Source organism: Myotis brandtii, unplaced genomic scaffold (assembly GCF_000412655.1).
Source record: "Myotis brandtii unplaced genomic scaffold, ASM41265v1 scaffold395, whole genome shotgun sequence".
Taxonomy (NCBI): Eukaryota; Metazoa; Chordata; class Mammalia; order Chiroptera; family Vespertilionidae; genus Myotis; species Myotis brandtii.
In genome coordinates this window covers 624,040-641,289 of record NW_005365155.1, presented here as the reverse complement: position 1 = coordinate 641,289, position 17,250 = coordinate 624,040, and the positions used below count along the sequence as shown (strand labels likewise).

At 41.5% G+C, this 17,250-nt stretch overlaps 1 protein-coding gene across 1 annotated transcript in view; it reads right to left on the bottom strand.

Annotated features, from left to right (window-relative positions):
- Positions 1 to 380: 380 nt before the first annotated feature.
- OPRM1 (opioid receptor, mu 1) overlaps positions 381 to 17,250 on the bottom strand; it is a 33,188-nt gene continuing 16,318 nt past the window's right edge. The window contains exons 2-4 of the mRNA XM_014545053.1: positions 15,642 to 15,994; positions 13,658 to 14,178; positions 381 to 1,286 (exon numbers count right to left, since the gene is read on the bottom strand). Coding sequence (XP_014400539.1) covers positions 1,248 to 1,286; positions 13,658 to 14,178; positions 15,642 to 15,994 — 913 coding nt within the window. The 3' untranslated portion in view covers positions 381 to 1,247. The remainder of the gene's footprint in view (positions 1,287 to 13,657; positions 14,179 to 15,641; positions 15,995 to 17,250) is intronic.

The following is a 17,250-nucleotide window of genomic DNA, read 5'->3' as shown; positions in this document are numbered from 1 at the left end:
GTGGAGAGCTTTCTGGCATGGGCCATCTGACTTGAAGGTCTATATAGATCAAACAAAATGAGTGATTGCCAAATCTGCGGTGTTTCATACCAGCCAAAGAGAATTGTCTTAGAGAAACTACTCAGAAGACTGACATTTTACAAAGAAAATCTTGGCATTTAGCAAAGATCAGAAAGACCAACATATCAGTGCAGACATTACATAAACACAACCTTCAGGAAAGTATTCTTGGGTCATTGTCAATATTTCATGTCCAAGTAACAATACAGGATTGAAAAATAGATGATCTATTTTTCTCTATGGTCATATGAGTCTATCTGTTTTGAGATTAAGCTTATTGAATCCATATTTTTAGAAAATTTTAAGCTGTTCTAAAAGTCATCAAAAACATCTGTCAATTTATCACTCTGATTCAAAAAGCACAAGTATTCTGAGCAGCGTTAACAAAAGAAAATTATATGTAAAAGGAGCATGCTGTGTGGAGAAACTACTGAGAAATGAAGAGTACATTGTAGTGCTTGACTTCCTGCATGATAAAATGATGAGCTCATTGACCCCTATTCCCTTTTGAACGCTTAGGAAGCACTTGCAATGCACAAGAATCAACCTTTCTGCAGCTGACACATTACTGGGTTTCAGATTGCCTTTCATGTTAATCTCTTCCCTGGCAATAATGGAGATGTTTTTCTTTAAAATATAGAACCAAGAAACGAAGGTAGAAATGAAGTCTTATCCAGAAGATACTTTTAAGGTTAACATTAAAGGTCAAAAACAGAGCAAAGTATTGTCTTACAGAAGACTAGAAAGTCTTGGATGTCCACCCAAGGTGCTTTGATCAGAGGTAGCATTTACTTCACGTGTTACTATGGTGAATTAAACAATCTGTGGTTTTTCTTTGATGAGGCCATAAATATTTGCTTGAAAAAAATATTACCTACAGAAAGTTCATCTTCCATGACGACCTGAATTTACAGAATGTAGCCTGTTATGGTCCCATTGGGCATCTTCCTTGTGATTATGTACACAGGCTGAACTCATTAGTCGTTCTTTCCTTCCCAGTGCTTGACTTAGTTGGGATGTCTCTCTAATGATGCAGAGTGAAGTGACCAGAGAGGAATAAGTTTTGATGACAGAGCAGACACATTCCTCGAACATGAAAGCTTCCCACACACTCGGGCAGTGACCTGCTTCCACATAAGATGGTGGCATCTAAGCTCAGTGAGGGTCTCAATGTCAGGAAGACCCAGTTAGGGCAATGGAGCTGTTTCTACTTCCAGATTTTCCAGCTAGAAGAAGAGAAGAAAAAACAAAGACAGTGAGCATTTCAGATTGGGTTATAGCACACATTTATTGGGCATCTTCTGTGTGTCGGAACTGTATTGGGAGTCTTTGTGTATACTTTTTCCTGCAACTCTCAGAGTTTCTCTTAAATGTCAAGATATTATATAATCTCTTGGGTCATTATTCATAATCTCTTGGGTCATTATGAGTATGTTTTTGTATTTGTATACACTAATGAATAAGAACTATATACTAATCATCAAAGATATATTTTTGATGGCTTCTCTTAAAATATATATTTTAATGCAAACTCTTTTCACCCCTCTGTCCTTGACCCTATTTTTCTCTCCTTATCCTCACACTATTCATGATTTGATCAAAATTTCAAAAGAAAATTGCAGCATGTTTTGTTTTTATTTCTGGACAAAGACATTTTTTATTTTCTCCTCAATTCTCAAAATGAATGGATCTTTTTCTGAAGAAATTGGTTTGAAGTTCTGGGATTTCCCCACCCCCACTACTATTGTGAAGCTAGCCTCCCTGCCCTCTCACGGGGCACAGTTTCTGTAAATTGTCACATAAGTAATGAAGTAGGTCGAGGTGACCACAGCATTGACCAGTGTGTGACTGCTTAGTCCCAGGGAGGTTTGTTTGCTGCTTGCTGCAGAAGAGCTGAGCTCTACACAACCCTCTGTGTGTGCAGCCACCATGAGGTTCCATTGCATCATCCTGTAGGAGTGTGGGCAGGGAAGGTACTACCATGAGAAACCTTCTGCTGGCCCAAGGATGCAGAGAGAGGAGTGAGGGGCCCACCTCTGTCCTAGTTGCTGATAAACACAAATTGAGTTGATGGATAGAGGCTGAAGGATAAGCTCTAACCAGCTGCCCAAATGGTGTCTGGTTGCTGCTTGCTCTCCCATGGACTAGGGGTCTAAGAGAGCACTCTGGGCCTCACCAGCAAGGAAAGTACAATTGCACCCTGTCTCAAGTCAAAACTGAAAACATCTAGAGGACAATATGCCCCTACAGTGAGTAGAGAGATGCAGCCCCACAGTGAGAGGGAAAGGAAGAAAGCCCAGGGGTGTTTTGATCAATAGACTGAGGAACTGACAGACACACGGCTGACAGAGGAGTGGGGAACGTTATGCTCTTAGAGGGTAAAGGAAGCACCTAGGTTGTTTGACGTTAGTCCCCATGATTTAAGCCGCTGTGCATAGTATTTAATTGGGACAGCATCATTCTTCACAATGAGGTTTGCCACTGTGGAACCCCATTTTAATGACTCCATGATGGCTAACCTAAAGAGACTTTCTTGAGGATAGTAAAATCCCATGAAATTCCATGGAAGAAGCTGTTCAGAGTCTGAGGGCTGAAGTTGCTCTAGACTGCATCAGTCCTAGATGGACTGATCATGACAGCCTGATCATGATTCTTATCTAGAAAATGGCTGATGAAGTTTTTAAGATTGCCCCCTACCCCCCAAGGTGTCCCACTTCACTATCTTTCTCGCTGTGAGGCCCTGTGCTGGAAGCTGTGTTGATTTAGGGCCATAGATGTCCAGGATAGTACTTCCTAAACCGGGACTCTGGAATCCAAGACAAAGCCCAGGACAGAAAAACACAAGGCATTGTGGATATGCCTATTAAAATCAAGGTTCCCAAAGTAGGGACTGAAGCAATGAGCACCAAAGACTTGCAGCTCAGATATGAGGCTCTGTTGGGCTCCAAGGAGGCAGTTAGTCATTCAGGCAGATCAAGCTCTGCATGCTTCTGTAGATCCAGATGCTTTGTGGAGTCACTCTCTCTCATGCAGGAACCAGAAAGCCAGGTGGCTGCCTTAGAACAAATGGCTCCCTCAGAACCTCAGTCCTGCATTGGGAAGCCTTTAAGGCAGGGGTCCTCAAACTTTTTAAACAGGGGGCCAGTTCACTGTCCCTCAGACTGTTGGAGGGCCGGACTATAGTTTTAAAAAAAAACTATGAACAAATTCCTATGCACACTGCACATATCTTATTTTGAAGTAAAAAAACAAAATGGGAACAAATACAATATTTGTATTTGCATGTGGCCCGCGGGCCGTAGTTTGAGGACCCCTGCTTTAAGGTGCCTTCATTCTCAAGAGATCTCAGAGGGTCTTACCCCTTAAGGAGGGCAAAATGGAGTAGGGGAGAAAGAGTGGGCAAGCATAAACTTCTTTGTCTTTTTGATATCTGTGCTCAGATGACGAATATACCAGGCTCTCTCGAGGGTTGAGGACCACTCATTTACTAGCCATCTTTGGAACAGAGTCAATTAGGGAAGGCAGTGACTGTGACATTTGAGTGGGGCTGTTATGACCACTTCTGCTGCTCCCAAGGCTATGTAATTGGTATTGATAATTTCCATGCTTGTTCTGTGAATGCTCATAATGTCCATGGGAGACATGCCCAGTCTGGAAGAGCTACTTATAGAGAGGTGAGGGTGGGACACAGACACAACAGATGACAATTCAGCTTCAGGTTCCCTTCTGGTAGAATAGCCTTGTGTGGCCAATGAATAAAGCTCTCGGGGTCTGGAGACTGATGGAGGATCATTGCCAACAGAATTCAGTTTTTGCTTCTTCAGTTCTGGCTGTTCCAGACATTGTGACCGTAACTGAATCAGTTGCCCACGATGGCACCTGGAATGCCATCTTGGGCTTTGGTCATGTCTTTTTCTCAATCCCTTTGGCACTTGAAAATCAAGATCCTTACCCTGACTCAGCTTCCTAAACATGCTACTGTGCAGCCACAGTAATACTTAGTTTCTCCTGTGATTTGTCACCAATGAGTAGGTCAGAACCCAGAACTAGCCCCTCTCTTCTTGCAAGTGACTTGGTCCTACTATGATGATGATTTTATGTCAATAAGCCCCAATGAAATTAGCAGATGCTAACTCATGCGAAGGCCCAGGATTGGTAATTAATTCTGATAAGATTCAGAGACTAACCACACAACTCAACATTTTGGGAGGAATGTGAGTAACCACTTAAAAGTGGATCCTAATGACAGTAAAGAAAATATTTCCTGTGCGATGGCTTCCCAATACCAGAAAGGAAGCTTGGCACTTCATTGCAATATTCAGGCATTGAGACAATCTGTGCCTTATCTATGCATGCATTTTGTTGAGGCTGCAAATAAGCTAATTAGAAAATCTGCCAAATTTGGAAGGAGACCTATTGGTGCCTCCCTGGCACCAATAACCACTTCAATTGGGGAAGGAATACTTTAGACCTTGGAGGTACTGGGAGGGGGAAATGATGGACTCTTATCTTTTTCTCTAAACTCCAGTCCTGCATCCTGGTAAAATAATCACGTGCTCCACTGAGACAAGCAGCAGCTCTGACTGCCAACCTGACCTACTTCAGGGCTTATCACTTCAGCCGATATGGATGGGATCAGAAAAACTCATGTGGGCTTGGCTGGCCCTGAGTTACTCTACGTGCCTGATATTATCAAAGGCGGCTCCTAAATGTGAAGTCCCTTGTACATGTATAAGCACAGTCAGGCTCATACCAGGTCCTATGCTCTTCCTAACTCCTGAGTGCCCTGGGGTTATACCATGGATGGCTTTCAACACAAAAGCTATTTGGTGACAGTGCCCATATGGAATACCCAAGTTAATGTAGTAGTCACCCAAATTAAACGTATCAACAAATCCCAAATCGAACCTGTCCCCTTCAGTTACATGGTTTCACGTGGGGAAGAGTGGGCCACAGGACATGTCTTTATCGCGCAAGGCTGAGCAGTTTGACGCACCTTTGCCCCCCTGCAATGATTGGCTGTAATACCAATCCTTGGGTCACATTCCTTTCGCTAGGCCTCCAGGTAAAAGAGAGCTGTTCTACCTGAGGGAAACATGGATTCTTGTCTCCATACGGCAGTGTGAGTGTTGTTCCCTGGCATCTGAGTCCACATTTGAGAGACAGGTCACAAACCTGTCTTTAACTTGAGCTACCATAGCCAATGAGACAGAACAAGCCATAGGAGATCAATCGCTCAGGCTAATCTCCCTGCTCACACGTGGATCCATCAATTGGCCTTGGACTACATTCTGGTTGGTATGGTTGCCAACCACTCCTGTTGGGTTCTAATTAATACCAACGGTATGGTGGCACAATCCATGCATACCATAAAAGAGGAAGCTCAATGGCTATCTGAGCTCAGACCGATTGGTCCTCTCTGGGACTAACTCTTTTTAGTCTAGGATCCTGAAGTGCGTGGCTGAGGTCAACACTGCCGTTCTGATCTGATCCTGCGGATGGGGGTTCTGTGAATAATAACCCTAATCAAGTATTGTTGGAAATAAATGGAACGGATTTGTTCCTAGCCCTTGTCAGTATGTTTAACCCAAATTGCTAATGGGGTGATATAAATATATGAAAATTGAATTCAGCCAAGAATATGTCCAGCCAACAGGTGAATTACTGGGAGAGGCAGTCCACCACGCATCCCTGCACATGCTTGCCTACTGAGCTGAAATGCAAGGCGTAAATATCTTTTGACTCTGAGTCATTTCTATAGTCACACAGTCAATTAAGAACCTTTGCTGCCAGACCACATGAGGACCACAGCATGACCACTTTGTGATTGCCTGCCCCTGCTCTCAGGGGAGAAGGATAGGTTTGTTTACTGATTGCTGCAAAGGTGCTGAGGCCTTAGCTCCGGGCTCTTCAGCTTTAGTGCAGCCACTGCGTGCACAGCAGCCACCTGAGCCCATTGTGTCGCACCACGGGGCATGTGGGCCAGGGAGCCAGCGCCCCTGTGCTGATGTGTCTGCTGTTTGCTGAGCTTTGGTAATAAACTGCTTTCTCTGGTCCATTGCGTCACATTGTTTACTGTCATCCGTACTGTGGTGGCCAGCTGACCTGCCGCTTGCTGAGATCTCGTCTTTGGAAACTTGTAACTCCCCACCCTTTTCTAAGACTGGGCTTTTTTCCTGACAGTGACCATAGCAATGTTATGCACTTCAGTAAACTTGACATTTGACATCGATACAGTGTGTTAATCTACCATCCGTTTTCCAGTTTTGCCAACAGATTTTTAATCTTTTATTTATTTATTTATTTTCAGGAAGTCAATGAGCAAATCCTTTTGGGCTATTTTTTTTTAGCCTATTTTGAAAAATAAAGTTTTGGAGAAACTTTTAGATTCGAACTGAAGCTTATTGAAAGCACTTTTCATTTCTATCCATACAGTGATTGGAGATGTTCCCTACCCCTGGAGGGAATGGAAGAGATCAGATCGCCTTTTCCAACTTCATTAATCTACGGAAGGAAGCAGAGGTCTTTAGAGGGTGAAGTGACATGCCCAAGTATATTGGTCAGGGAAAGCTGGCTTAATATTTTTTTTTTTGCTACTCTCTTCCACTTCCATTGTCTCTTTCCTATTTGTGATGCCATACAAAGTTGCAATTGAAACTAATAACAGCCTTGGGTACTGTTGAAGCGGATCAATGTTTCAGTCAATAACACGCTTCAAAATTGCATTCATTACAGAACCATCGAAGCAGAGCCACACGGAATACTTTTAGAGTTGATGACTCCGTGGCAAAGTTCTCCATTTAACTACATCATAGAGAACTCGTCTCTTCTTTCAAGCTCCATTGCTGGACTCACACCTATTGGGTTGGAGGTATTACAAGGGGGTCAAACTTTAGTAAACAAGAATTCAAGGGGAGGTAGAATAATCTGGTAGTTCAAAGGACTCAGACTTAATATGCCATCTACTAATACGGACTTTTTTTCCCCTCAATATATCTTTTCTCTCATCAAAGGGAGCTTTGGGGGTTACCCTTGCTCACTAGACGATGCTAGCCCCGCAGAGTCAGTCAGACACAGAAATGAGTCCTAATGGGTTGTCAGTCAGAAAAGGCTGGGCAAGTCCTGCTTGCCAAGGGATGCCCGGAGTGGCCAGTGGCACAGATGCCCAGCTCACCCAGCTGGCTGTCAGCTGCCGACAGAATCTGTGTTCCCTGCCTTCCAGTCCTCTGCTCTTGGCAAGAAAGGTTGAGATTATTCAACATGTGGTGTGCTTCTTACCTCGGCAGTGGATGCCTTTTAAAAAGAAAGCTATTTTTCTCAAGGATGTTTCACTCAAAACAATGGGTCAGTGATAAGGCTTGTTCTTAGCAACAATGTGGTTTCCATCAGTGGAAACATATCAGAAAGTGACATAGAATGCCCTCCCCCCTCCCCCACCCGCTTTAGGACGGCAACCAGAAAGTGGCAAGACCCAAAACAAAGCAACACAGAAGTGAAAACCCAAACAAAGCCCAGCCTGTTCTATTTTCAGAGATATGGAGTTTCAGCATTTTGTTTGTATTTAGACCATATATTTTAAATCAGTGAGTAAAAGAGATAAACAATTTTGGAACAGTGGTGAAGACCTGGAATTATGGGATGTTTCCATTTATTCCAGTGAAACATTGACTTTTGAATAGATTTGTGCACGAATGGGCCTGATGGTCTATAGTGGGCATTTGGAAACTGCTTGATGAAACCTTCATTCTCTGAGATGTTACAAAGTGTCCCTTGAAAAACTGGGCCTGTGCTCAGATAAGTTTGAGAGATTCAGCTTAAAAAACAAAATGCAAATATATAGATATATGCAGTATACACACACACACACACACACACAAACAAACACTAGGGTTTTTCAAAGCTTTAAAATGTTAATATATAGTATAAGTTCGAGACCAAAAATAAGATAGGTAATATTTTCTAACATTTGCCTAAGAGCTATTTTTTCATGGATCACATATTAACATTTTGCGCAGTAATGTTCTATAGGACCCTGGTAGAATTTGTAAAACTAATTGGAGAGTTATCCCCTATGATTCTTTAAGCATCAAATCTTAACACCTGAATTCCTGTACCATCCCAGTCATGCTGATGCTAAATGTTTGAGACTTCCAGTAACAAGGAAATCCTTATATCTCAAAGCTTAGAAGAATCTTTCTTTGGTCGTATTGAAATCCTTTCCCTGTAGCTTCCACCCTTTAGCTTTCATTAGTAGAGTTGTATTGGCTAAGTCCAATTCCTTACTGCATCCCTTTAAGTATATGAAGATTACTGTTTTGTCCAGAGTTTTCTGTTTCCCAGGCTAATCACGTGCTCTTATTTCAACCATAGTGAGGAATTCTAACTCCCTTCACCTTCTTGGTTGCTCATCTCTGAACACAAGCTAGTTTATTAATTTCATTCCTGATAGTGAAGCTAACATTTCTTTGGCTCTAGACACTAGACATTTGTTGATGCAATCAAGCTGTAATTGCAACAGTTGAGATGGACTGTATCATACTGTTATTCCATAAAAGAAAACCTCGCCTGGCTGGCAGGCTCAGTAGTTGAGTGTTGACCTATGAACCAATGTCAGGTTCAATTCCCAGTCAGGGCACATGCCCTGTTGCCCAGGTTTTGGCAGGATCCCCAGTAGGGGGTGTGCAGGAGGCAGCTGATCAATGATTCTCACCATTGATGTTTCTGTCTCTCTCCCTCTCCTTTCCTCTCTGAAAATAATAAAAAATAATATATATGTATATTTTAAAAAATCTCTAGGGCTTTTTTTGTCCATATCTGCAGTCATTCATATTTTATGTTTCTACTAGAGGCCCGGTGCACGACATTTGTGCACTGGAGAGGCTCCCACCACTGCTGCTGCACTCATCAGCCATCAGCTTGACTTGTGGCTAAGTAATGCTCCCCCTGTGGGAGCGCACTGACCACCAGGGGACATCTTCTGCTTTGAGCATCTGCCCCCTGGTGGTCAGTGCATATCATAGCGACCGGCTGCTCCACCATCCGGTCTATTTGCATATTACCCTTTTATTATATAGGAGAGTTGGATTTTTGGATTTAATTTCTTCTCTGGTAACTTTTATAACTTAAGTTTGGTTCATTATCCTATTATAATCAGCATTCCTCCATTGATTGGATGGTTAAGATGGCAATCAAAGTTTATAAATCTATGTCACTGTACCATATATCCAGATCATAATTCAACATAGCATAGAATTACAGAAATTAACAAAAGCTTGCCAAATCTCTTGGGTTTACTTGATTTCCCTGTCCTGTGATCCTCTAAGAAGATAAAATTTGTTTTGTCATAACTAATTCTTAGAAAGCTTAGTTGCTTTCTAGAGATTACTGCTTCCTTTCTAAGTGCTCTCAAAATATATTTTAATAATGTGATCTAGGCTCTAAAAACAATAAATGCAAAGTGGTTTTCAGTTGCCACAAAGTTCCCATTAAAATTAGGACTCTCTTTCCCCTAGATTTTTAGGCTCCTCCCATTTTTTGCTTCTGAAGTTATCATTTGTGTTTCATTAATTATGTATCATTTAAAAGTTCTCTTACTGTTTTAAGATCACCAGGAGATTTGAGCTCATTCAGAGCCTCCTAGTTCTCTAAAAATTATCTTCACCTTTATTAGCCTTACTTCTTTCTTAATAATATTTTAGAATAGAGATAATTTGCTCTGAAAGATAAAGTTGAAATAAAATGACTTGAAGAAGTATGCACAGAGAAATCAAATTGCATGAAGAGCATGGAAAATGGATGCCTAAGTGTGAGTCTACTTAACAAAAACCTAGTAGCTATGAAGATGATAAGTTGAACAGGCGTGGAATGCTACAGCTGGAGCTGTGACTGAGCCTTGAAATACACAAAATAACATGAGACCATTTTTTTTTTAATGCTTAGCCAAGGCAAGATCTCTTTGGGCACTGCATCCAGTTCTTGGCCTCCTCATCAACAGCACTTGTTAAAAAATAAAATTGACACAGCACAAGTGTAAATAAGCATGTGTTTGAACAGTATAACTTCTGATCAGAGGATCAGCCAAGAGAAAATGAAGACCCCCTCCTGTGAGTATTTTTTAGGATCTGAAGGATGAGCCTGAGATAATGTCAGTGTGTTACATAGTCATTTAGGTTGTCAATCAGTTGAACATGGAAGAGGCCATTCCCACCACCCCTCATATCTCCTGAATATCATGAGCCCTCTGATTATTCATTCAGTCCACAGATATTCTTGGAAGAAATTGTAATGTGCCAGACATGTGCTTGGTAGATACTGGAGGCACAAGAAGGCAGATGTGGTTCATGCGCTCAAGAAGTGATGGCGTGTCCCATGCAACATGTGCCTCCTGTAGATGGTTAGCAATAGTGGCCCTCTGATTATTCATTCAGTCCACAGATATTCTTGGACGAAATTGTAATGTGCCAGACAGTGTGCTTGGTAGACACTGGAGGCACAAGAAGGCAGATGTGGTTCATGCTCTCAAGAAGTGATGGCGTGTCCCATACAACATGTGCCTCCTGTAGATGGTTAGCAATAGTGACCACAGTTACTTCTCTCTCTATATCCACACCCCTTTGCAATGTGACAGCAGCATCTACCATCCATAGGCAGAGTCTGTTTGCCACCCCATTGAATCTCAAAACTGTGCCCACCGTGCGAACAAGCCTGGGCTAAGCTGCTGGAAGAGGAAGGTCCATGTGGAGCTGGCCATTCTTCCTGTGGGCATCCTCGATCCGCTAGTTGACAACTGATCTAGAAGAACTGTCCAGACCACTGCAGCCCAAATTACTGATCTATAGACTCTCAAACTAAAAAAAATGGTCGCTTTAAGCTACGGAATTTTAGAATGACTTGTTATGCAGCCAAAGCTGACTGACAGCTCTTCACCATGTAAGTATGATTCAGAGTTTATTTTGGGTCCAGAATTTTCTCATACGGCTTATCCAATTACCTTGATAACTGCCAACTCTCCACTTCACTTTGCGCTGTATGGGCATGGTCTCAGTACACAGTTGTCAGAATACAGACACCCTGGGAAGGTTTGATATTGGCTCTCTGATCTGCAGAATATGAAGTTGACTAATGTGCTTGAGATGTGACATATACAGTATATTTCTTGGAGAAAACACAAATACACAAGCAGACACAAACATCTACAACAATACAAACTTCAAACAAGCAGTTAAAAAGTTAATGCAAATCCAGTTAGCTTTGTTTCCTAGCATAATGGCTCAGGATGTTTAAAAAAAAAACACAACCCCCCCACCCCCCACACACACACACAACAACCTGTTTGTCACATTCTGAATTTGAACAACAAATCCACTATGTCCTACAGACAGTCTCTGATTTCTCTTTCAAATAATTTTATTATTTTGATGTATTATTGAAACTCTCACCAAAGGCTGATATATCCTTCCAGATGTCTGTGTAACTGCCTTGATTCTAATGATCACATTAGTGGCGATTAGCGAAAGGATCTTTGATTTATCTTAATTTTCAAATATGTCAGAGTGTCTTTTCCTCTTTTCCTGGCAGCCGCTCGCTCTTTGTCCGGCTCTCCCAGCTGGGCATTTTGGGAAAGCAGCCAATTCCAGGGCTAATGTGTTTCTGCTGTGATCTGACACTGATGCTGTTTCATGGAGGCAGCAATGGAGATAAGCGCTAATTGGATGCATTTTTAAAGCAAACCTTTTAGTTACTTAGAACAGAGCTTCCCCAATTAGCTTCCTTTCTCCTCTCTCTGGCTATGCAAGAACCACAGTGATGTGAAAACACTGGGTTTGGAAGGGAGTCAAGGGCACTGCCCAGGGCCACTGAAGGACAGTCATGCTGAAGTCAGGGGAAACGCTCCAGCAGGCGGCTGGGGGCTGAATTGCCGGGAGAGCAGGGTGAGTGGAGGATACTGGGAGGATCAGATGTGACAGGAGGCCCAGGCAGTGGGGCAGTGGCCCAGGGTACACTACCGACAGCCACACCCTAAAGTGCCAGAAAGCAGAGGGAAGGTGTGGGTGGGCACTCAAGGAGAAAGAACCAGTGTTTCATAATGGCCATCTTGGTCTCCAATGGAAGTATTTTGCTTCAATGGAACATATTTCAACTTTAGAACTGAGACTTTTAAATTGCATTCTTTAATATGTTATCCCCAGGTTGAAGAAAATCTATTTAAATCCCTGCCCTCTTTAAGTTACTTGCAAGCTTTTGATAGCTGCCCAGGAGAGCTGCTTAGGAAAGGAGGCAGGTTTGAAGGTCTTGATGTGGAAAAAAAATAAGAGAAAAGACTCAGGGTAGGAAACCATTTCTTTCTGGCTTTTATTTCTGAGATGGATTCAGAAGTGAGACATGATAAGTTAATTTCCCTTTGGTTGAAAGTGAGTCTGCCATCATTATCTCATCCTCTCTGGGGGTTCCAGTTCCTGTGTTCCTTTAGCATTATTTAATAGCAGGGGCATGCGGATTAATGACCCCTCTGGGCCACAGGATTGCATCAGTCCCGTGGTCAATTAGAAAGGGTGAGTCTGGGTTTGGCTGGGTGGCCGCAGTGGGGACAGTGAGGTGGGCGTGGTGGGGAGACAGCGGAGAGGAGGCAGCTAACTCTCCCTTCCTCTCCTGCTATTCTCTTTCTAGTCCTTGTTATGGAACCATCTGTCCCCATAGGCCCACCCCTGGCCCTAAGAACTTTATCGAAGCTTCTGACTCAAGAATTTACTCTACAGGAAGTTTGAATTTCAGTTCTGGGTTATAAAATTACACAAGCTGTAAATTTTGGGTGCTGGCACCATTATTTGAAAATTTATTTAATTAACCGCAATAATGACTTGATATGCTTGATTTACTTTAAAGGCCAGACTCCAAACCAGTGGCTTCCTAAGCCAATATTTAACTTAGAGATGGATTTTTCTCTATCCTCCTTTTTGATTCCTTATTTAATGGTAAGATTGTGCGTGAATCTTGAATCTTTCATGCAGGCCAGCATCTATACTCTTCTGCACGTAGGAATACATTTTCCAGCAAATCATCCTTCCTCATTTTGTTCTTTCTTTCCTCCTTTGCGGTGACACTGATTTGCTGGGAACATCTTGTACCTGTCACCAGAGTCAGCAAAGTGCTGACCTTTCTCTTTTACCACAGAACCAGAGCAGGCCTGGCGTTTGAGAAGTGACAGGGATATTGGAGCGATCTGCATAAAATACATGACATTGCTGGGGGAAAATGAGGAGAATTCTAGATCAGGGTCACTTCCACAATATGCTAAGAGTCATTCATTTTGAAAAGAAGACAAGGCTGTGGAGATAATGATTTTTAGAGGCTTTACAGGTTTCTAGTTGGCAGGTCTCTAATATAAAGGCAAAATGCAAATATACAGAGCTCGGCTGATAAATGAAGCGCCCCTCCAATACAGTGGTCAAAGTTTGCTCCCCTCCTCCCTCTATATTCATGCTGAACCCCAATCTCCTTGTTACTGGTCTCTTTCTAATGGATTGAATCTTGGATTGGTACAAACTCTATCATTTCATATCATCCCCAGTAAGTGTACCCAATTCTAGAAGCTGCGTACCTGGTGGTTAGTCCTATCCACTGTGTTGGCCGTGGAGGGGTGGTCTCTAGTGTTCTGACGAATTCGAGTGGAGTTCTGCTGCTCAATGGTGGAGGAAGTTGGGATACAGAACTCTCTGAAGCATCGCTTGAAGTTTTCATCCAGAAATGCGTAAAGGACTGGGTTCAGGCAGCTGTTTGTGTAACCTAGAGCAATGCAGAAGTGCCAGGAAACAGTCTGAAAAGTAGTTTCTGGGATTGTGATCAAGGCTTTAATGATGACGTAAATGTGAATGGGGGTCCAGCAGACGATGAACACAGCTACGACCACCAGCACCATCCTGGTGATCCTCCGAAGATTCCTGTCCTTTTCTTTGGAGCCAGAGAGCATACGGACACTCTTGAGGCGTAAGATCATTAGTCCGTAGCACACCGTGATGATGAGGACAGGCATGATGAAGGCGAAGATGAAAACACAGATTTTCAGCAGGTTTTCCCAGTACCAGGCTGGGTGAGAGAATGTTAGTGTGCAATCTACGGAACCTAGATGAAAAAAAAAAATTACAAGGAAGAATTAGAAGCACCATTTAATTATGACAGTAGGTATTAACATTGCCATCTTGCTTACTAATTTTTAAGCTTGACCTTAAGCTAACGTAAGTCTATTAGTATACATGCTAGTAAAGAAGTATTTAAAGAAATGGTGGGAGAAACTCAGCTCTCTGTTGATTTTTAGAAATAGTTTTATTTATTTATTTATTTATTTATTTCTAAAGATCTCATTTTGCTGTCCACTTTGGTCACATTAAGTTTTCATTCAGCCAACAATTATGGACTTCCCGCCATGAGCTATATCCTCTACGGGGTCTATGTTGATATACAAAACATAATCACTGTCCAAAGTCTATAGGACATTCCAGCTAATGGATGTTTTCACTCCACTTTTTGATGGGTGGTTTATCATTCTGACATGAGGTCTAGAAAGATACATGTTTTTATGGAGCAGCCACTTGAAATTATAAAACAAGCCTCTGCTTGCTTTGGGTTTCAGTTGTAATTACTCTTGGAAGAACTGTATTTTTTTAAAAATATATTTTATTGATTTTTTACAGAGAGGAAGGGAGAGAGATAGAGAGCTAGAAACATCAATGAAAGAGAAACATCGACCAGCTGCCTCCTGCACATCCACTGGAGAATTTATTTATTTCTAAAGATCTCATTTTGCTGTCCACTTTGGTCACATTAAGTTTTCATTCAGCCAACAATTATGGACTTCCCGCCATGAGCTATATCCTCTACGGGGTCTATGTTGATATACAAAACATAATCACTGTCCAAAGTCTATAGGACATTCCAGCTAATGGATGTTTTCACTCCACTTTTTGATGGGTGGTTTATCATTCTGACATGAGGTCTAGAAAGATACATGTTTTTATGGAGCAGCCACTTGAAATTATAAAACAAGCCTCTGCTTGCTTTGGGTTTCAGTTGTAATTACTCTTGGAAGAACTGTATTTTTTTAAAAATATATTTTATTGATTTTTTACAGAGAGGAAGGGAGAGAGATAGAGAGCTAGAAACATCAATGAAAGAGAAACATCGACCAGCTGCCTCCTGCACATCTCCCACTGGAGATATGCCCGCAACCAAGGTACTTGCCCTTGACAGGAATTGAACCTGGGACACTTCAGTCCGCAGGCCGACACTCTATCCACTGAGCCAAACCAGTTTTGGCTGTATTTTTATTTTCTCATCGTTTTGATGAAATGCAGAGACCTCCAGAACCAATAGATTATATTCTCTTTGGAATGTTTAGTGGGCTTAAAATCATAGGGAAAATTCCCATTTCAAAAATTATTCAAAGGCATTTTTCTAGAAAACAATTTTATTAAAATCACAGTTTGACTAAGACATTGGAACTCTCCAAAAAATTCCAGTTGGCTTCTGACTTCACCAACATTTGGTTCAATTAACTCTCCATCCCTCAGGCCTGCAACATCACTCACCATGCCTGTACTTTGTTGTCGCCATGAACATCACAGGCAGGCCGATGGCCGAAGAGAGGATCCAGTTGCAGACATTGATGATTTTGGCATTGCGGGGAGTACGGAAATCCAGGGCCTTGACGGGGTGGCAGACGGCGATGTAGCGATCCACGCTCATGGTACAGAGCGTGAATATGCTGGTGAACATGTTGTAGTAGTCTATGGAGATCACTATCTTGCAGAGGACGGTTCCAAACGGCCATGTTCCCATGAGGTAATTGACACTCTGGAATGGCAGGGTACTGGTCGCCAAGGCATCGGCCAGAGCAAGGTTAAAGATATAGATGTTGGTGGCTGTCTTCATTTTGGTGTATCTAGAAAATGAAGGAAGAGCAGAGGCTGGGTCAGAAACAGGCAGCAATGTGACATACTGGTAAGCTTCCAATAATTAAAAAACAAAACAAAACCAAAAAACTGCAAGGATTAGCGGAAAGCATTTGAGATTCATTATGGAAGAACTGTTTTCTTAGAGAGGGAGAGAGAGAGATAGAAACATCAATGATGAAGGAGAATCAACCTGGGCATGTGCCATTATCAGGAATTGAACCATGACCTCTTGGTTCGTAGATTGATGCTCAACCACTGAGCCATGCTGGCCGGGCAAAACAGCATGGCTAATATTAGATTGGCTATTTATAGCCATGTGCCTATAGGCTAAATATATAATTTCTCTACCTATCAGTTTTCTTACCTATAAAATGGTTATGATAATAGGTATCATACTGATTTATTTATAATGTGCCAGGCACAGGTAGCTCTCAGTCAAGTATCCAGACACTGGATAATAATTCATTTTAATTCTAAATATATATAAAATTCAGATTTTTATAGTTAAAATTGTGGAGCATGGGGTGAGAACATGTCCTTATGTCCATCCATGTGCCACTTCTCTGGAAATGAAAGGAGAGATGCTTCCATTATAGCTAAGAGACTTTGCTTAACCATCTTTAACTTATACTTTTAGGAAGTGCTTATTTCCTGCTTTATTTGACTTCTGCTCATTCTACTTTAGGACATGAATAGCATTTCTTTGATCAGAAGTTTATATCAAAATCATGTTTTGCTTTCTTGATTTCTGTATTCTGATATAACTAATATTTATGTCACATAGACATATATTACTAGGCTAAATCCTTTGATGTATATAAACCATTATAGTAGGCTGGAATAGTCTTATTCAAGACTTTAGATCTTTGTTTGCAGATATGTAGATTATTCATCTCTTTAGACCAAATGACTTCAAAAACAGCATCAGAACATCTGTCTCAGGAGATAGTACATTTGGGTTCATAGATAAAGATGTTCTGTATTTCTTATAAATACTTAGTTTCTAGAGCTTAAAAATTATTTGCTTTCAAATTTGAGAGTTCTATAAGAAAATGAAATTTCTTCTATTTTTAAAATCTAGTAGTTGTGTATGTAAAAAAAAGTCATGTTATATATCATCAAATAATGTTATATCCCTAGGTATTTCTTATATATATTGAAAGAACAACAATGAAAATGACTTCAAAATAGGATAAAATAATTTTACCAATATTAATATTAGAAAATTGTTTTTTGAAGAAAC